Source organism: Staurois parvus, unplaced genomic scaffold (assembly GCF_062004578.1).
Source record: "Staurois parvus isolate SC_StPar_1 unplaced genomic scaffold, SC_StPar_1.0 ptg000086l, whole genome shotgun sequence".
In the NCBI taxonomy this organism is placed as follows: Eukaryota; Metazoa; Chordata; class Amphibia; order Anura; family Ranidae; genus Staurois; species Staurois parvus.
Window position 1 is genome coordinate 6,640,303 of NW_028317882.1, and position 22,332 is coordinate 6,662,634.

At 40.0% G+C, this 22,332-nt stretch overlaps 1 protein-coding gene across 1 annotated transcript in view; it reads right to left on the reverse strand.

The window, feature by feature from the left end:
* The window catches only part of MYO1F (myosin IF), a 129,724-nt gene that overhangs the window by 90,648 nt on the left and 16,744 nt on the right, over positions 1-22,332 (reverse strand). Inside the window, exon 2 of the mRNA XM_089670007.1 lies at positions 8,269-8,406. Within this exon, the coding sequence (XP_089526133.1) occupies positions 8,269-8,406 (138 nt within the window). The remainder of the gene's footprint in view (positions 1-8,268; positions 8,407-22,332) is intronic.

A 22,332-nucleotide genomic window follows, 5' to 3' on the forward strand; every position in this document is an offset into this window, starting at 1 on the left:
ACTGTCCAAATCTTGTAGACTTCACTTCCGCAACATCTCCAAGATACGCCCGTTCCTAACCTCGGAAACCACTAAGCAACTTATTCACTCCCTTGTTATATCTCGCCTTGACTATTGTAACTCCCTCCTCATTGGCCTACCAATGTACCAATCGCAGGCTATCCCGTCTTCAGTCTATCATGAATGCTGCTGCCAGACTCATCCACCTTACTAACCGTTCTGTATCTGCCACCCCTCTCTGCCAATCCCTCCACTGGCTTCCCATTGCCCAACGGATAAAATTCAAAACATTAACACTAACGTATAAAGCCATTTATAACTCTGCCCCAAATTACATCACCGATCTTGTCTCTAAATATCACCCAAACCGTACTCTCTGCTCCTCGCAAAACCTCCTACTCTCTAGCTCCCTTGTCTCCTCCTCCCATGCTCATCTCCAGGACTTCTCCAGAGCTTCTCCCATCCTCTGGAACTCTCTACCCCAATTTATCAGACTATCGCCTACTCTGCTCACTTTTAGGCGAACTCTGAAAACCTATCTCTTCAGGGAAGCCTATCCTGCCCTCAGCTAATACTGGAATCTTCTACTCTTCCAACCAGTCCATCCCCCACAGTTACTACCTTTTGTACCACTAGCCCCTCCCTCCTAGATTGTAAACTCCAAGGAGCAGGGCCCTCCTATCCCTCTTGTATTGAACTGTATTGTTGCTGTATTGTCTCCCGTTATATTGTAAAGCGCTGAGCAAACTGTTGGCGCTATATAAATCCTGTATAACAATAATAATATTACTAACATGAACAGGCACCATAAAGAACAATTGATTTTTTAAGTTTGAGCTTTTTTTGTAGCTTCGAGCTTCAAGCTACAAAACGCTCAAGTGTGAATGCAGCCTTAAACTGCGTAAGGCATTTGTTACTGTTAGAGCAGTAAGGATGTGGAACTCCCTTCCACAGTTGGTGGTGCCAGTGGGGAGTGTAGATAAATTAAAAAAAACTGTAGATGTGATTTTAGTGAACACAAAGTACAGGGATATTGAAAATGGTAGTATAAACACACACACAAATGAAAGTTGAACTGGATGGACCAGCATCTTTTTTCATGTAAATGAAACATAAATGTATGAGGCAAAATGAAACTATGAACAATAAAACCACAACTATTTATGCTCATTTCCTGCAATATAACAGAAAAATGTAATTGTATTTTATGATTTTTTAAATAATAGAAATGGATGTTGTGCTGAAATATGCTTATCTGTTAACATAGGACAGATCTGCAAAAACAAACCTATACAAATTGAATGTAGTAATAAAATTATATTTTTGTGTTAATGCATATCATTGCTACCCTGAAAGATGTGTCACAGTCATAGTCATAAATAAAATTGTCTGCATAGGCTACCTCTTCCTCCCTCCATTTCTATTGCCCATTTAAGGACAGCTACAGTGAACCACAGCTTCTCTCTTCTACATCTTCCTCCCACACACCAAAGATCTGTTAAATGACATAGTGCTACGTATGCATACCCTGCTATTGGGAAGTTACTCATCAGATGTTGGCGTAGTCAGGATTTTCTTTTTTGTTACCATCATCTTATGATAATCACTATCCTGTTTTGTAACATTGGATACAGTAGTGCCAAAGTGGCTAAAATTTGACTTGAAAATTATTGATTTCTGAATGTTCATTTGATTCTGTAATAGTGGGATCTAATTGATGTTCATTTTTGACCATAGTGATGAGAACATTTGACGGAAAATTTTCCTCAAAAGAATGAAAGTCTAACTTTGAATGGACTTTTTGTTCAGGAAAGACTGTACATAATATTTTGAAACATGTTTAATACTTCTGGGGTTCCATTCAAATAGCAGGTCTGGATGGATTTTAAAGGCTTTCAAACAAAATTAATTGACTGAATAATGGTAAGAAAGAATGTACTGATGAACTATTTCAGGACAAATGTTCAAATGAAATTCTACTTACGTGTATCCAGTTTAAGACAGGGACACTGAGAAACAGGATAGGCCTTTGGGCAGACAAACCTTTTGGACATCAAAAACAAACAAAAATTCCCAGCTTAGCTACCAGCTAGCCTGCAACAATACCGAATTTGCCCTGTCTAACAGTTCTCATTAAAAACAAGGAGTCTAGTTGCACACATTTGTAAACATATGTGTCAGCTGCAGTGGCCACGTCAAGGCACCCCAATGTACTACAGTCCTAACTCTATAATTTTAGGAGTCTCCCATGTTGGTGCACATATAGCAGTGGATAGATTAAGGGCAGGCTTGCCTGGAGGGAGCCCTCCTTAAAGGTACAGGGATGGAAGGGACACCCAGCAAGGGTACAGTGGCAACTGAAGTATCCAGTGCATCCTCGCACCAATTCACCAACTATAAAAACAATGGCAACAACCCCAAACTATAATTAGCCTTTGCAGTAAGGAGAACATGGAAGGGCAACGCACATCAAAAACAAACAAAAACCTTCGGGCCAACCTACCTATTATGTAATAATGGACTGTGGCTGCCATTTTGTATATCATAACTACTTTGCCTATAATAAAATAAAATAATAATATTAACAGAATATAGCTGTGCAATCCACCAAAGAATATGCTGAATATTATACCGCATCATTTAGGTCCCCAAAGAAGACACACAGTGCAGTTGGACAAGAAGAGGTTTAACCACTTCATGTCCGGACACTTTCACCCCTTCCTGTCCAGGCCAATTTTCAGCTTTCAGCCCTGTCGCACTTTGAATGACAATTACGCGGTCACGCAACACTGTACCCATATAAATTTTTTTTGCATTTTTTTGAGACAGATAAAACTTTATTTTGGTGGTATTTATTCACCACTGAGATTTTTATTTTTTTTGCTACATAAACGAAAAAGTCCAAAAATTTTGAAAAAAAGTTTTACTTATAAAATTTTGCAAATAAATAATCTTTCATCATAAATCTTGGCCAAAATTTATTCAGTTATCTTTTTAGTAAAAAAAATAACCCAAATTAGTTTATAACCAAAAATTATAATTAAAAAAATTTTTTTTTACATTTTTATTTTATTTTATATTATTATGTATTTTTTTTTTTTATACATACTGTCACCCTAGCAGTACAGTGTCACCATAGTGACACTGTACTACTTGTGGGGGGTGATGAAGATTTTTTTTTTTTTATACACTGATTTCTTTTACACCCATAAAAGCTGTAAAAGCAATAATTTCTCCTTCTGTCTGGCTGCATTTTTGCAGTGATTGAGAAATACTGTGAGAGCTGTGATTGGTCACAGCTTGTCACATGGTACAAGGCTGTTGTGAATAGCCTTGTACCATGTGATCTCTGTGATCATTCACAGATTTCACAAGTAGTAAGCAATGATGTCAGAAGTGACATCTTGCTTATTACTATTCATGTGATCACTGATTGGCCAATCAGTGATCACATGATCGGGACCTCACACAGAGGTCCTGTACAGCGATTGGTGTTCCGCTGTGCCCAGAGGACACAGGGGGCACTGGATCGCAGTGCAGCACGCTCCCAGGGAGTGCGCACAATCCAAAATGGCGGGTGCCATTTATGAATGGCACCCACCCCTGAACTGCCACCATCTGGCCGTTTATATACATGGGCCGGATGGGAAGTGGTTAATCTCAATCATGTGGTTCATTAAAATCATGTTGCTGATCCCTTAATTTACTGCTGGCTATAATTTGCTGTTGTTGTCAGTCATGTTTGAGTTTTTTTTGGTCCTGAAAGTTTCTATTGTCCTTCAAATACTGACACTGAGATTAATTTTAGATGCTTCCACTTATGGAGTCCAGAAGGACTTCCCTGTCTGACTGTCAAAACCTCTAGTGTTTTTGTGCTTGTAGCCTCTGCCACAGAGGCTTGTGGACCGCAATACAAAAGTTGACCTGAGGCCGCCCCCACTACCACCTGCCGTTTCCACAGCACACCAAGGCGGGAGAGGAGGGAAGCCTGCAGGGATGTGTGGGGAGGCACACAGGGTGGGGGTGGGGACAGGGTGGTTTGAGCTGGGCAGCAGAGCGAAGAGAAAAGGCTGATTGGTGAGGTGGGTGGGGGGGCAATTACAAGAACCTGTATAGTTCACTGTGTAGCAGCTGCGGAAGGGAGAGAAGGAGAAGCTGTCTTTCAGCTGCTGCAGGTTGAGGTGTACAGGGGCTTAGATCCCATAATTGCCCCCACCCCTAGAAAATCTAATGTGACAGCGATGATAGGGAGGTCGCATGATGCCTGTGACTCCTGGAGCTTCGCCAGCGCTCTAGCATGTAATGGTTTAGCAATTTTGTGCTTGAGCCCAAGGCTCTTGTAACCATCTAGCAACAAGGATTTTTATGCAAATCTCTATGGCGCTCACCAAGATTTAAAGTGACTCTAAAGCTGCATCTTTTTTTTTAATAACAAACATTCCTGTAATTACCTGCTCTGTGCAGCCCTGATCCTCTTATTTTCGGGTCCCCGCCAGCACTCATGGCTTCTTCCCTTCAAGCAACGCCCCCAGGGAAAGCTGCTCTCCCTGGGGCCACACATAGAGCCGCGGCTCGGCCCTGCCAGCCTGCTCTCTCCTCATTGGCTCACTGGTTGTGATTGACAGCAGTGGGAGTGGCCCTTCCCCCCACTGCAGTGGGATCAGCCCTGCCTCCCCTGCTCACTCCTCATTGGTTCACTGGCTGCAAGCCAATGGGTTCCCACTGCTGTCTCAGCCAATGAGGAGGAAGAGTCCCCAGATAGCAGAGGCTGTCGAGACTGTCACTGGATGGGAGGGGCCATGGTAAGGATTGGGGGGAGGGCGCTGCACACAGAAGATCTTTTACCTTAATGCATAGAATACATGAAGGTAAAAAACCTTGAGCCTTTACAACCACTTTAAGCTGATGCATACGGTATATGCATGTAATGATTTTTCTCATAATTGCACAAAAATGCAAAGGGAAGATAGCACATGCCAAACGGTTTGCAGAAATAGAAAAGCAAGCTCAGCTTGTAAAATACCAGTAAAGTAGGAACAATTATTCTACATTATCTACTGTTTTGTTAGGTCAGGATAAGGCTGGTGAATTTTTATGTATTATCCTTATATGGCAATAATAATACCTGTGCACTGCAAAGTCTTGTAGCAATTCATTTCCACCAATAAGACTCAAAGAGAAAGGAGTATAAAACCACCCCAGTAATAACTAATACTGTATTTTTACTGTACAACGTTGTTCATTGCCTTTTTTGGGTAAAAAAACCCACCTTTGATTAATCAAACTCGAGTATTTAATGTCCACAATTTAGAATACAAACAGATAGTAATATACACCAGAATGTTTGCTAAAAGTGAAAAACAAACCATTTTGTGAAATTCTGGTAATACACAACAAAATAAATACTATTTTCTGAGCGCACCTCTTTTTGTCAAACTTAATACCAGGTTAAAGATATATTGCATTTGATGGCTAATTACGCTACTAAAATCAACAATGGGCTCATTCATCCCAGTCAAGCATCTGTTTTGTTAACTCGAAGGTGCTTTTTTTCTTTACAGTAGTAGCAACATCATGAATCTGAGAACTTCAAGCAAGTTTACAAATATTCCTCCTTTCCTTTAATTTCAGTCTCCTAATATACTGATTCTGTGTAATGGTGTAGCAATGGTGGTACCATTGCAACACTTTTCTCAGAGTTTTGCAAAATATTTGTTGCAGAGGACAAGGAGATATAAAATCCCCCAAAATTTAGATTGTAAAGAGAAGATGTCTTTAGCAGAGGAATATAAAGTGTTAAAGCACCAACATTCTGTCATGGTGGCAATCTAGGAAGCAGTGGAGCTTTTTGTGTTGGTGGTCACGATAAAGGTGAGGGTGGGCAAAGAATATTAGTCACTAATACTACTAATTATCATTATGACATTTAGTGTGTATCTAAATCAGATGATGATGTAGTAGACAGGATGGACATTTCAAGGAAAGCAGGAGCTAGCAGCAAAAGGGACACATCAGATTAATAGTAAGTGATGTCCCTTGTGCGGATTTATTTTTTCTATTTTGCCTAAACTTAGGCTTTAAAGCAGCTAGAATGAGTATAGAATATATATACATATATATATATATATATATATATATATATATATACATACACATGCGTATATATATAGTAAGTATAGTATTGTATATATAGTCCAGGTGCTCCATTGAGCTGTCAAAACCAGCAGCATTACTGGCTACTATAACTTTGTTCGTATGATGGAATTTTTTTTCAAGGTGAATTGCAACAATTTGGTTTTCCACTTAACAAGCAATCTTGTGACAAAGTAGTCAGTTGTGCCTGATTACCAAAGCCATTGACCCATATATGTTTGCCCAGTATGTCATAGATGCTCCCTGTCCTATACTTAAAAGCAATCCAACAAAGCAAATTCACACCAAGTTAAATGAAATTGTCCACAGCCAGGTCATGAAAGACAAAACGTTATCACACAAAATCAGTCATACATATGTAAAGCAGATAAAAAGCCATATGTAATTAATTCTCTGGTTTTGAGACAACATTTCTACATATACTTGATATAACACATGGTTACATTGATGCCACTTCTAAGATTATATAGGCAAGAATACAACAGGTTTTCACTCCAGGAGTGGTCAAATCAAGAACAATATTATTGAATGTACATATAACTGGAAACCTATACATATTACTGTGAATTATGCCTGCCTATGACCCTCTTCCAGTCCCCAAGAAGCTGGTTCATTATATTTCTGAGACCATACTAAATGTACAGGAAATATATAATGATGGTGAAGTGCTATAAATAAATACAATATAATTAAATGCTACAAAGTGCTAAATGCATGACAGTACAGGTGATATTGTGCAAACAAACTGGTCCAAATAAAGAACCCTTATAAAGTGCAAATATACACAGATATACTGTAATCCCAATTAGGATATAAAGTGATGTAATAAATCACTACAAGTGACAAGTGCTGTAACTGCCCAAAAACTGGTAAATAAAGATGATATGCATCCAGTGATACTGTGCAAAAAAACTGGTCCCAATTGTAGGACCTAATATAAAGTGTACCAATACCTCCCTCAATCCCAAACAGGGACAATTGGTGATAAAGTGAATAACAATCAACTAAACTAACTAAAAGTGACTAGTGCTGATTTTATAAATCTATAATATATAAATAAATATTTTGCAATAATAATGTCCAAAAAAACGTGCAAAATAATATATGTGCAAAAACTCCATGCAGGAATTGCAGATTGTGCTTCAGTTTTCACTCCAAAAACTTTCTGTGCTTGTGCAATACTCAGGTGGATCAATATCCATAAATCGCCTCCTCACCTCCTTACCACGACCCCTAAGGGCCTTAACGCTTTCCACAGCAAACTACTCCACACCATGAGGAATCACATGAACCTGGCTCCAAGGGCTCCACTTAACCTCCAATGGCTCTCCTTTCAAATGGTGGTCACCGCAGTACAACTCATTGGTGTATGCATTATACCAGGACCATAGAAAAGTAAACAGAAGAGACCTCCATAGTGCAACTCTATTTATTAAGTATATGCCAAAAAGAATTGCCAAATAAACACTCACAGTAAAGTAGATACACATCAGCAGTTTACCATATGCTATGGGTGTATTGAAGGGAAATGAGTGTAGCAAGACCAGAAGTGCGTCACTGCGCTCTACACGTTACGTCACGATTCTATCACGTGACTTCCTCAGGATCATGCGGTGACGCACTTCCGGTGTTGCACAAGCACAGAACATTTTTATAGCGCTTCACCATCATTATTTATTTAACAATTTGCACCTGTGGTATAGGTAAAGGTGACAGCTGCTTGTATTTATATAATTTATATAGTTTATATATCTGTTGAGCACAGGAGGAATATATCCTTAAATGTACAGGAAAGCTATGTATAATATTTTATAGACCACAGGGATTGATGCATCATTATATATATATATATATATATATATATATATATATATATATATGAATAAAACCTGTATATTTTAAACACAGAAACATAATAAGGATAATCTAAACTATTAAAATAAACATGTTTTATGAGATTATTTGGATAACTTTCAATATTATAAAGTTAACTACAGATTGGTGTATTAGGAGAAAAGAATACAAAGGATTCCCAGACACCAAATACTTAACTTACTCTGGGTACTTCAGTGTTGCAAATAGTATCAAATAGTAGCTTATTTTAGTAAAGGATACAAAAATATAGTCATCCATGTATCTTTTCTTGAGGTTATCCACAATAGCATCCTCTGTGATCTTGGAAAGCAAGACCATATCATCAACTCCACTTTGCTTGACATTTTGGCTCTGCCAGTGATACCGTTCTTTGCTACCCTAGGAGAAAAAAACAAACAAAAGGCGTAGTCAGTGGCTTAAAGAATACCATCTTTACTATTTTACTGTATACATTTTTAATTTCACTGTATAACAGTATTTTCTGCTTAGAAAAAAATAAATTTTATCATACTCTATACAAATTCAGTTAAGCTGGAAAAAATCCACTTGATATTCAAGTGGGCCAAACATACTATTAGCATTTTGAACGTGCTAGCATTCCAACATAAAACCCAATGTTGGAATTTAAAAATCCACCTTTGCAGTGGGGCTCTCCTGCACTCCAAGGGTTAATTGCTCATTTAAGCTAGCCATAAATGGATAAACATTTGGCTGGTTCAGCAGGAACAGGATGAATTTGATCCATTTATGGCCACTGTGGTTGAAAAGAAGTCAATCTACCGATCAACTTCTTTTCAACCACCCTGTTGGAAAATTTACACTCGATCAGCACTGTAGGCTATAGACTGCAGCGCTGCTCTGTGCACTCTGGTGGAGGAAAGCATTGGAGCCAGCTGGAACAAGGTAAGAGAAACAGTCTCTTCTGCAATCTCCTAAAGACATAAAACGCAGTTAGAGCTGGCCATAGACAGTTCAAATCTCGGCTGCATCAGCAGCAGCCTCACAGTTTTCAGAGTTTGTAAAAGACCCCCTGAACCATATATTTTCTGAAAGCACATGACCAGTAGAATGAAAAGAAGGTAATACTAATATTTAAGACCCTGCTATATTTCCACAAATGTTTATCAAAACAATATTTTTGCTAAATATACACTAAATATTTATTAGCAGATACAAAAACAGCAAAACATACACAATGCCTGCTAAATACTACTAAATATAAAAGCTTAACCTGTATTGAGGTAATAAATAATAAATATTTGTCAATTTTAGATTGTGCCTTTTTGAAAAGTGGTGAGTATCAAACTTCTGCAAAAATATAAATAACCAAATCTCTCTAAAAATCTGGAAGTTTTAATTTTTCACTTACAGCTTTTAGAATTTGTAAAAAACCTCCAGAAACCATATATTTTCTGAAAGCACGTGACCGGTAGAATATAAAGAAGGTGCTACTGATCTTTGAGGCCCCATGATATTTTTGCTAAAAATATATAAAATTATATTTTTGCTAAAAGTACACTAAAATCATTATTAGCAGATACAAACACAGCACATTTTACAAAATTCCTGATAAATGTAAAAGCTTAACCTATATTGAATTAATAAATAAATATTTGTCAATTTAAATTGCGCCTTTTTGGGATATGCTGAAAATCGAATGTACACAAACATTTCTCTAAAAATCTGAGTTGTTCATTTTTCACTTAGGCAGTGGACAGGGTGTTGATTCCATGATGCTTCGTGCCCATGGCAAAGTTGACCCAATATGTAATGATGTCATGTTCTACACATTAATTATCAATGGGTAAGCACCGCAAACGCCCCTCAACCTCTTGCACCGCGGCGCATTTGTTGGTAAAATGGGGTTAAAACAGGCGGTGAGGAGGCATTGCTTCCTCACCACCTGCCAGTAGACACTGGAGCGCAATCTGAATATTCATCAGGCTTCAGAGGCAAGGGAGATTTAGACGCATGTCTGAATCTACCCTTACTATGTTTTTTATTTTTATATATATTTTTTTACAACTTTTTTTTTTTTGTTTTTTGGAGGGGGAGGGGCTTTGGAGAGACATCAGGGATCTAAACAGACCTTTTGATACAAAGAAAGGATACTGAAGATAGTTCCTTTCTCTGCAGCCTGAGCTGCACTGTAGATGAATAGATATGAGCCTGTATAGACTCCTTTTCATTCATAAAATGAAACACAGTATACTATGTGTCAGTGATTAACTAATACAGAAGTGATCTGTGCTAATCATTGTCTGTATTCTTTCAGGAGAGGAAGGGGTCTGGTAAGCACATGTTTATCAGCCTCCAACACCGTCTCTCAAGAAAGGAAGGGGGCTGGTAAACACATGTTTACCAGCCCACCTCCCCACTTCCCATGCTGATAGCGATCTGTCAGCGGCTGCAGCCGGTGGGAGGAGGAGGAGAGAGAGCCGGCTAGCAGCTGCAGGGCGCCTGGACATAAGGGGTAATGGAAGGCACTAAAGGGTGGGTCAGAGTAGCGGTGGGGGAATCTATTTTAACAAGTGAATCCCTCTGTGGCTGGCCTGTAGCACCGAAATCTGGCAAGAGGCAGAGGAAGGAAGCCAACAGCTGCAGGGCAGCCACAAGGGGATCAGGGTTTGCGAAGAGGGTTAGGATCAGTGCTGGGAGGGGGAGGTATCAGAGCAGTTTTCAGAGTGATTTCTCAACAAAACAAAGCATGGAGACATGGATGAATCAGTGAATGCCTTCAATATTAAAAATAAATTAAATAGCTTTTCAGTTTGTGGTGCTCAAATACATTTGAGTTCAGCTTTAATACTGGGTAGGATCCTGTTTCATCTTTATTTTTACATAGCACATAATAATAATGCACAGTAGCATCACCATTGCAAAACCATCAGTGGATCCAAGAGTCCAAGGATTCATGTTGTGTAGTCAGCTTCGAATTACCTTGACGTGATGACATGATGTACCTGATGTACTTGGCCAATGTACATTTTAACTTGATAGAAATATTGTTATAAAAAAATAAATAAATGTTGTGCTAAGTATGAGCAAAAAATATTATACAAATAAAAATAATAGTAACTAATATGTACACAGTGAAGTGCTCAAAATCCACAAGTGAAATTTATCACAGACAGTCCATGAATAAAACATAAAATGCCCAGAATCCACATAAGTAAAGTGAAACACCGACTGTCCTTATAGATGAAAATCAATCCCCTGGATCTTGCAATAAGTAGTGAGCACTCTTCATTCCATCAAAAACCACCAATGTGAATAGCTACCACCATATTATCAAATCAGAGGCTTACCAGAACGTCAGTCCCCTTAATTATAGGGGGTCCGAATATGCTCAGTATAGGTATAATTCCATCCAGACTCACAGGCTTTATCTGGGACCTAATTCTACACTCAGATACCATCAAGCCATTCCGATATTAGGAATCAAGATTGGCTCATGCAAAATAAAGAGGTACCTCTCATAGTGCAGTAAAACCAACTACTTTATTTATTCAGACAGAATTGCACTTACAAAATGCTGAACATAGAAAAGCATTGATCCTTACACATGGGTGTTCCAAGATGGCAGACAATATGATGATGTCAGAAGGGAGGCTCCGTCTGATGCATTTCATCATACACGGATGTCTTCCGGAGCTAGGAGACTGCCTTCCATCATTGCGTTTAACTAAACCAAAACCAAGCATTGATTTGAAGTAGACCAGCTTCTGTAATATACAGGAACCGGAAGGAGAATCACATCCGGGAATGGAGGAAGCTATGCAAATAGAAGGTAGTGCCATTCAAGCCTCTCTATCATATCCAGATTGGAAATCAAAACACATAATGAGATATGCCAAATCGACATTAAAAAAATCATTACAAATTGGTAATTAAACAAATAAAAATACAAACCTATACTGTAGGTAACATCAATATAGTCTTTTTCTTATTCTCGTTTTATAAGGTTGTGGGGAGGGGTTGGGGGGTTGGGGAACTTGAACTTAAGGGATTCTTGTCTGCTATTATTTCTCTGCAGAAAATAAATTAACATAAAAAGTACACCTTTAATAAATGAAAATAAATTCTTGCCAACGCAAACACTAAATAAGGGACCAAAATGGTAAAAACCTGTGCTCAGCCTGCCAAAAATTAAGATGAACAATAGAGAACTGCTGAAACTGAAAAATACTGAATCGATTTACTAAATAATCAAAAAGGTGCGCTGTCCCTTTAAAGTTATGTGACACATATGCAAATATGCACACACAACTATAAGTGATAATATGAATTAACAAAACGTATGAAATAAAAGACACAACATATATAAATTATGACATTTGCAGCTTGTATATTCAGCTCAGAAAGTTCATGTGATCCATATGAAACCCTCGTGGAAAAACAGTACTAAATGCTAGTAAGCTTCCACTCCAAAAAAGTGCTCCAGTGCTCCAAAAGTGCTCCCCGGAAAGAAAATTAGCCTCTTACTAGATGAATACGATCTCAAATGATGGAGATCAAACAGCGCTCAAATACAGGATCAGAGGATGGCACTCTCACTAGCATCCTCTTCAGTAGCGCGATCTCATCAGTGGAGTAAAGTGATCCGAATATCACTCCTTAGGCAGGCATATGTAAAGTGCAAATAGGGAGAAGCTTCATAGTGCAGTAAGTATTAACATTTGTTTATTTAAATTTAAAAATATTGCACTTACAAACAATCAGGAATGAACAGCTTCATATACTCAGAACAAACCGGCTGTGGTGTCAGCCCTCACACCGATACATGATAACGTCACATCATTTGCAGTGATTATCAAGACTCAAAAAGCAACACAAATTTTTAGCCTCCTGGCTGTTTACTGGACTGCTTTCGGCAGGCATCCACTCTCAGTTTGCTCCTAGCATAGACTGAAACTCTATCTCTCTAGCCTCTTATCCATTAAAACCAATAAAGTGTACCAGGGTGTGTCTTGTGCACCACCGCTAGACTGTGGCTCTGGTGGCACATTCACTCCATCCTGGACCTTCCCTTGACCAGCTGTGGCTGTCTGCAGTAGCATATCTAGGTTATGGCAGGCAGAGCTCATACCCTGGGAGCCACTTGAAGGAAGCGATGCGCCACTGAGGGACAGTGCTAGTATTTGCCCCTCTTATTAAGCTGTGCCCCATTTAGACCTTATGTCATCACTGGCCTGCAATGACAGACAGCCCAGCCAATTGCTGCTGTCACATATAAACCAAGAGCTGAGGCAGTAGGTTACATTACTCACTTCCTTTGCCAGAATCTAACTGGTGACATCATCTAATGCAGAACTCACTAAAATAATGCACTTGGTTAAAAATACTAACGCAAGTTACTTACTAGGGGAAGAACCTCTGGGAGAATCCAGGATTGAAAAAGATCTGGGGGTCCTAGTGGGCGACAGACTCAGCAGTGGAATGCAATGTCAAGCTGCAGCAAGCAAAGCTGGTTGAATATTAGCATGCATAAAAAAGGGTATTTACTCAAGAGATAAAACAATAATCCTGCCACTTGACTAAACTCTGGTTTGGCCACATCTGTAGTATACCGTCCAGTTCTTGTCACCAGTCCTCAGGATGTGCCAGAACTGGAGAGAGTCCAGAGAAGGGCAACAAAGTTAATAAGGGGCCTGGGGGACCTCATTTCCACAATTGGTGATGTCAGCGGGAAGAATCGATAGGTAAAAAAAAACTCTTGCAATGGGCATCTTGGTGAACACAATATACAGGAATATGGGATATGAGTTTTTGACAATAGCACACACCCACCCACACAAGTTGAACTGGATGGACTTGTGTCTTTATTCAACCTTACCAACTATGTAACTATGTAAGTAAAGGAAGTAAGTAGTGTAAGCATTTCTCTACCCTTGCTGCTTGTTTATATGTGTCAGGAGCTATCAGCTGTGCTGTCATTGCAATTACTGTGGGTCCATGCTAATGGCAGGTCTAAATGGGGCACAGCTTAACTATAAAGGCAAATGCCTCTCCTCATCCCTGGGACTGGGGGACCGATCAGCTAAGCTGTCACTGCAATCAATTATGGGTCCACGTTGATACAAGCCTGCATGGGGGGGGGGAACATCTTTTTTGGGTGCATATATATCTTTTGGTAGACTCCATATGCTATGATGTACAATCCCTAGTCAACACCAATAATGTTGTTTTTTCCTTATTCCACACTGCCTCATTTTGTATAACATGCTTGTGCATTTCCTATTCCATGCTGCCTCATTCCCTATACCATGCTGTACGTTCTGAATTCCACCTCACCACATCATATTGTATGCCATGCTTGTGTGTTTCTGTTCTGCACCATCTAGTTTGTATACCACTCTGTACATTTTTTTTATTCCTTGCCCACTCATTGCATTTGCCATGCTGTACGTTCCCAGTCCTGCACCCCCTAATTCCATATATCATGCTGTATGTTCCCTATTTCACACTGACACTTTCCATATACCATGCTTGAGCTTTCCCTTTACCATATTGTCTCATTCCAGATGCCATGGTGTATGTTCCCTATTCCATACCACCTCATTCTACACTCACAAGACACTTTATTAGGTACATCTTGCCAAGATAATATCCCCCACACCATTACGCCGCCACCACCAGCCTGAACCGTTGATACAAGGCAGAATGGATCCATGCTTTCATGTTGTTTATGCCAAATTATGACCCTACTGTGATGGAATGCCTGTGACCCCGATTGGGTGATTCCATCAGAGAACCGCTTCCTCACCACTGGGACACAGCTCCAAGCTATTATAGCCAGCCATTGCACCCATGCCTAGATGAGACTAGCTTAGATGCCAAACTGGAACTCTTTATTGAACAGAAAACACAGGTTTTTATGCACTCCAGAAATAGGGGCATTCCTCACAATAAAACAAATATTATGTATTGAGATAAACATCCCACACTGATTAGATAATAAGGTGAAGTGGACATCAGTCTAATCTTATCATGTAGTCACCTCTAGAAGGACTTGCCAACAGACAAACAATAGGTGACTCAATTAATGCAAGTAACAATAGGAATGCACACCTAGAAGGCACACAATGGGAAAATATAGTATATACATAACACCTTAATAAACAGATTAGATCAAGAGTCCTCAGCATCAGGTTTGTTTTGAGCTGATTATATTAATATCTTCTTAGAGTCTCTGAGACTAGGAAGGATGGGGGGGGGGGGGGGTTGAAGCACTCAATGCTGGTTTGGGCACAGAGACCCCAAATCTGTATCCTGGTCATCCAATTCTCAGAGTCTGTGTTTTGGGGAGACATGGACTTAATCCAAAGTACGTCAGTAGGCAAGAGGCTAGCCTGCAGTCACCTTCAAAGAACCCTGTCCCCTTTGGGTCTGTCACAGCTACCACCTGAATGACACAGCAACCAGTGTGCCCATTCTCCTCTGGCCTCTGAGATCAACAAGGTATTTTCATCCACACAACTGATGCTCACTGGATATTTTCTCTTTTTCAGACCATTCTCTGTAATCCTAGAGATGGTTGTGCATGAAAATCCCAGTAGATCAGCAGTTTTACTAAAATAATACTCAGACAAGCCTGTCTGGCACCAACATCCATGCGCATTCAAAGTCACTTAAATCCACTTTCTTCCCGATTCTGATGTTCGGTTTGAACTTCAGTAAGTTGTCTTTACCTTGTCTACATGCCTAATTGCATTGAGTTGCTGCATGTGATTGGCTGATTATCAATTTGTGTTGCCAAGCAGTTGAACGGGTGTACATGATATATTCTACACTGTCTCATTCTGTACACCGAGCAGTATATTTCCTATTCTGTACCAAACTTACAGGCCCAGCAGCTCTAGTGCGTATGTGCATGTACAGGTGTGGTTGAACTCTGTGTCAGATGTTTAGACTGGGGTTCAATTTTCAGTGGTTTTTTATGCTATTTACCATATACAGGTATATGCCCCTGTTTTTCTGTCACTATCAATTCCCCCTGCTGAGGACTTCCACTGGTTCTCCCGACCGACTGCCGGTGCCATCCCAATGGTACCTGCATGTGGATTCCCCACGTGCAGGCTACAGACCTATCGCTTCTCTTCTGTCTCTTTTGGATGGTAACTTGATGCCATCTGTGAAAAAGCTGAAGTTAAAGAGAGGATGGCTTCTACAAATGGATAATGATCCTTAACACACCTCGAAATCCACGGGGGATTACATGAAGAGGCGTAAACTGAAGGTTTTGCCATGGCCTTCACAATCTCCTGACCTCAACATAATTGAAAATCTATGGATAGACCTTAAAAGAGCAGTGTGTGACAGACAGCCCAGAAATCTCAAAGCACTGGAAGACTTTTGTAAGGAAGAATGGGCAAAGATACCTCAAACAAGAATTGAAAGACTCTTGGCTGGCTACAAAAAGCGTTTACAAGCTGTGATACTTGCCAAAGGGGGCAGTACAAGATATTAACTCTGCAGGGTGCCCAAACTTTTGCAGACGCCATTTTTTTGTTTTCTGTTATTTTGAAAGTGTAATTGATGGAAATAAAATCTAACTTTTGTTGACATATTATAAGAATGTCTAATGTGTAATTCGATGCCTTTTGGAGATTTTTCCATCTTTCCTTGGCTTCTTTATGCACATTAATACAAATTTTTAGCTGGGGTGCCTAAACTTTCGATCCCCACTGTAAGTATTTGATCCCCTATCATTCAGCAGGATTTCTGGCTACCAGGTGTCTTTCATACGTGTAACAAGCTGAGATTAGAAGCAGTCTCCTAAAGGGAGTGCTGCTAATTGAATTTTGTTACCTGTATAAAAGACCCTGTCCACAGGAGCAATCAAACAATCAGATTCCAAACTCTTCACCATGGCAAAGACCAAAGAGCTGACCAAGGATGTCAGGGACAAGATTGTAGACCTACACAAGGCTGGACTGGGCTACCAAACTATCGCCAAGCAGCTTGGTGAAAAGGTGACAACAGTTGGTGCAATCATTCGCAAATGGAAGAAACACAAAACAACTGTCAGTCTCCCTAAGTCTGGTGCACCATGCAAGATCTCACCTTGTGGAGTGTCAATGATCATTAGAACAGTGAGGAATCATCCAAGAACTACACGTGAGGATCTTGTCAGATCTTGATCTCCAGGCAGCTGGGACCACAGTCACCAAGAAAACAATTGGTAACACACTACGCCGACAAGGATTGAAATCCTGCAGTGTCTGCAAGGTCCCTCTGCTCAAGAAAGCACATGTCCAGGCCCATCTGAAGTATGCCATTGAACATCTGAATGATGCAGAGGAAGACTGGTTGAAAGTGTTGTGGTCAGATGAGACCAAAATCGAGCTCTTTGGCATCAACTCAACTCACCATGTTTGGAGGAGGAGGAATGCTGCCTATGACCCCAAGAACACCATCCCAACTGTCAAACATGGTGGTAGAAACATTCTGCTTTGGGGGTGCTTTTCTGCTAAGGGGACAGGACAACTGCACAGCATCAAAGGGACGACGGACGGGGCAATGTACAATCAAATCTTGGGTGAGAATCTTCTTCCCTCAGCCAGGACATTGAAAATGGGTCATGGATGGGTGTTCCAGCATGACAATGACCCAAAACACATGGCCAAGGCAACAAAGGAGTGGCTCAAGAAGAAGTACATTAAGGTCCTGGAGTGGTCTAACCAGTTTCCAGACCTTAATCCGATTGAAAATCTGTGGAGGGAGCTGAAAGTTCAAGTTGCCAAACGTCAGCCACCAAATCTTAATGACTTGGAGAGGATCTGCCAAGAGCAGTGGGCAAAAATCCCTCCTGAGATGTGTGCAAAGCTGGTGGCCAACTACAGGAAATGTCTGACCTCTGTGATTGCCAACAAGGGATTTGCCACCAAGTACTAAGTCATGTTTTGTGAAAGGGATCAAATACTTATTTCCCTCATGAACATGCAAATCATTGCATCATTTGTTAGACATTCCTTTCTTTTGAATATTTTGTTGCTATTCTGTCTTTCAGTGTTACAATACACCTACCATTCGATTTTTAGACTGGTAATTTCTTTGTGAGTGGGCAAACATTCAAAATAAGTAGGGGATCAAATACTTCCTTCCTTCACTGTATAAACATATATATATATACAGTATCCAACAGAAGTGAGTACACCCCTCACTGTTTTGTAAATATTTGATTCTATCTTTTCATGTGACAACACTGTAGAAATGACACTTTGCTACAATGTAAAGTAGTGAGTGTACAGCTTGTATAACAGTGTAAATTTGCTGTCCCCTCAAAATAACTCAACACACAGCCATTAATGAATGTCTAAACTGCTGGCAACAAACGTGAGCACACCCCCTAAGTGAAAATGTCCAAATTGGGCCCAATTATCCATTTTCCCTCCCAGGTGTCATGTGACTCGTTAGTGTTACAAGGTCTCAGGTGTGAATGGGGAGCAGGTGTGTTAAATCTGGTGTTATCGCTTTCACTCTCTCATACTGGTCACTGGAATTTCAACATGGCACCTCATGGCAAAGAACTCTCCGAGGATCTGAAAAAAAGAATTGTTGCTCTACATAAAGATGGCCTAGGCTATAAGAAGATTGCCAAGGCCCTGAAACTGAGCTGCAGCATGGTGGCCAAGACCATACAGCGGTTTAACAGGACAGGTTCCACTCAGAACAGGCCTCATCATGGTCGACCAAAGGAGTTGAGTGCACGTGCTCAGCGTCATATCCAGAGGTTGTCTTTGGGAAATAGACATATGAGTGCTGCCAGCATTGCTGCAGAGGTTGAAGGGGTGGGGGGTCAGCCTGTCAGTGCTCAGACCATACGTCGCACACTGCATCAAATTGGCCTGCATGGCTGTTGTCCCAGAAGGAAGCCTCTTCTAAAGATGATGCACAAGAAAGCCAGCAAACAGTTTGCTGAAGACAAGCAGACTAAGGACATGTATTACTGGAACCATGTCCTGTGGTCTGATGAGACCAAAATAAACTGATTTGGCTCAGATGGTGTCAAACATGTGTGGTGGCAACCAGGTGAGGAGTACAAAGACAAGTTTGTCTTGCCTACAGTCAAACATGGTGGTGGGAGTGTCACGGTCTGGGACTGCATGAGTGCTGCTGGCACTGGGGAGCTACAGTTCATTGAGGGAACCATGAATGCTAACATGTACTGTGACATACTGAAGCAGAGCATGCTCCCCTCCCTACGGAGACTGGGCCGCAGGGCAGTATTCCAATATGATAACGACCCGAAACACACCTCCAAGATGACCACAGCCTTGCTAAAGAAGCTGAGGGTAAAGGTGTTGGACTGGCCAAGCATGTCTCTAGACCTAAACCTTATTGAGCATCTGTGGGGCATCCTCAAATGGAAGGTGGAGGAGCTCAGGGTCTCTGACATCCACCATGTCTGTGATGTCATTGTGGAGGAGTGGAAGAGTTCTCCAGTGGCAACCTGTGAAGCTTTGGTGAACTCCATGCCCAAGAGTGCTGAAAAATAATGGTGGCCACACAAAATATTGACTTTGGGCCCAATTTTGACATTTTCATTTAGGTGTGTACTCAGTGGTGTATTTAGGTTTTGTGCTGCCTTAGGCTACACAGAAATTGGACGCCCCCCAGAGAGAGCCTGATACCGACCAACACCAGACCCCCCACCTGACAGTGACCAACACCCCTGCCCCATCCCCACCCCCACCAAAGAGAGCCTTCCACTAACACCCCACAGCTCCACAGCTCTGGACATCCCCAGGAATGACAGTCAGGCTCTGCATACACCATCAAGCATCCCCACCTGGTCCCTATGCCACATATGTCCCTTCTTCTGGGGAGCAGTGCTGCCCCCCCTAAAAAATGCCACCGTAGGCAAATGCCTTGTTTGCCTTGTGGTAAATACGCCCCTGTGTGTACTCACTTTTGTTACCAGAGGTTTAGACATTAATGTCTGTGTGTTGAGTTATTTTGAGGAGACAGCAAATTTACACTGTTATACATGCTGTACACTCACTACTTTACATTGTAGCAGTGTCATTTCTTCAGTGTTGTCACATGAAAAGATATAATAAAATATTTACAAAAATGTGAGGGGTGTACTCACTTCTGTGAGATACTGTATGTATGTATATATATATATATATATATATATATATGTATATATATATATATACTGTACATATGCATGCATTTATCAGAAAGAGAAATAGGAGATAACTGAGATAGTATTTTGGTCTGAAGATTTTCATACACCCAAATGATTTCCTGTTTTGCTGATAATGTGAGAAACTATGCATCAGGATAGCAAAAGAAAGAGAAAATATATATTATATTAATGGAGGAACCAACCCAAAGGATGAAACAGTTTTTGTAGCTCCTGCAGCAGATGTGCACCTATTCTCCCATTCTGCTTGCTTAAATAAGATTAAATATACTCAACAGCAACAGTCCACATTAAGTAGAGACCAGGCAAATTTTGATCCATGTGTGGCCACTGTAGTTGAACAGAAGTTGGGGAACTCTGAGACCAGTTCCCTATCAGGTCCGCCTTGCCTGTGATTAACAGTGGATGACAGTGGGTGGATTCCAAACCCCCTATTAGAGTTAAGAGGGGATATTGAATTATGGAACTAGTCTCTCAGAGTTCCCATCAGGTTCTGCACACACAACAGGTGCAGTGGTCGTGAATTTGAGCTGTTAGGAAAGCATCTGGTTTGTAGTGGGCCAAGAAACATCAGTATGGCTAGACAAACATTGTGTGGTCTATGGAAATCCAGTTCCACTTGTACCACCACAATGATAGATTTAAAGTGGTTGTAAAGTTATTTTTTAAAATAATAAACATGATATACTTACCTGCTGTGTGCAATAGTTTTCCACAGAGTGGCCCTGAACCTCTTGTTTCGAGGGTCCTCCACCGAATGTACATGTAGTAATCATTCTCAGGAATTAAATAAAATACAGTTTTTTAAAAAGTGACACAACTCAAGTTATTGTTCATTTGGGTACTCCTAAACTTTCTTTAGAATAGACAATGAAGGTAGGGGAGGTTTGAGGTAAAATAAAAAATAGGCAAGAATTTTGATAATCTTAGTTAATTTCAGTATATTTAAAAGTAGAAGCATTTTTGTTTCATGGCCACATTCATTTACCAAGTTATTATCTAAAAGAAAATTATTTTAAAATTATCAGAAGATTTTGGGATTTTTAAGGTGCAAAACAAAACTAAATAATTTAAAATGAACAGTTTACTAGTGCCATTAAAATTCCATTCAATTTTTAAAAAATTAGAACGAATTCACAATCACATGCAGCTTGACTGTTTATTGTGGTACGCGTCAAATCCCCAACATGTTTTGCCACCTCTGGGCATCTTCTTTTTTCCCCTGCAATAAACAGTCAAGCTGCATGTGATTGTGAAGTGGTTGTAATTGTTTTTAAATTGAATGGAATTTTAATGGCACTAACAAATTGTTAATTTTAAATTATTTAATTTTGTTTTGCACCATAAAAATCTCAAAACCTTCTGGTATTTGTATTTGTGTATAGGAATGTGGTGCAATATTTGCTCTGTCAACCATTTGCCATAATTTAATTAGCCTGTATATTGATTTTTGTCAATTTTATTTAAAGTGTATATAAAGCCGAATGTTTGTATGTATGTATATATATATATATATATATATATATATTTATATATATTTATTATTATAAATACAGTACGGCACATCAACTTGCAAACCACTGTAGGGCCACATCCTAATTACATATCCCAAACACCCTCCAGAAAAAAGAGGAAAGTATGGGACTTTACTGGCACAAAGTATGGGACTACAATGTATATTAAAAATATAGCTTTATTACAAAATCACAATTAAACCACATAAAGGCCCTGACAAGGTCAATCAATGTTATACATGCTATGGTGAAAAAGTGCCAACTGAAAAAAAAGTCAACTGCTTTATTTCTCACACAGTAGTATCAGTCTCAGTTCACATATTTCCTTGTGTATTTCTAAATACTATTGTTCCTCTGCTGTCAGCATGAGTAACTTCTGACAAGTTTTCCTGATATCAAGAGAAAAAAGGTGATAGGAGAGGGATCTCCAGAACACAGCTTGTGACTGACAGCCTCAGCTCTGTTCCTGTAGGCTTTGTGAAGGGGGTGTCTCCCTTTCCTCCAATCAGCTCTCAGAGCTCTTGTACAGTGTGTAATTGCAGCTCTCAACCTCCTGCTTTCTGGGTCTGTGAAAAAATATTTTCATCCATTCAAATAGCTTCAAATAAACAGGTACAACATATGGAGGCATTG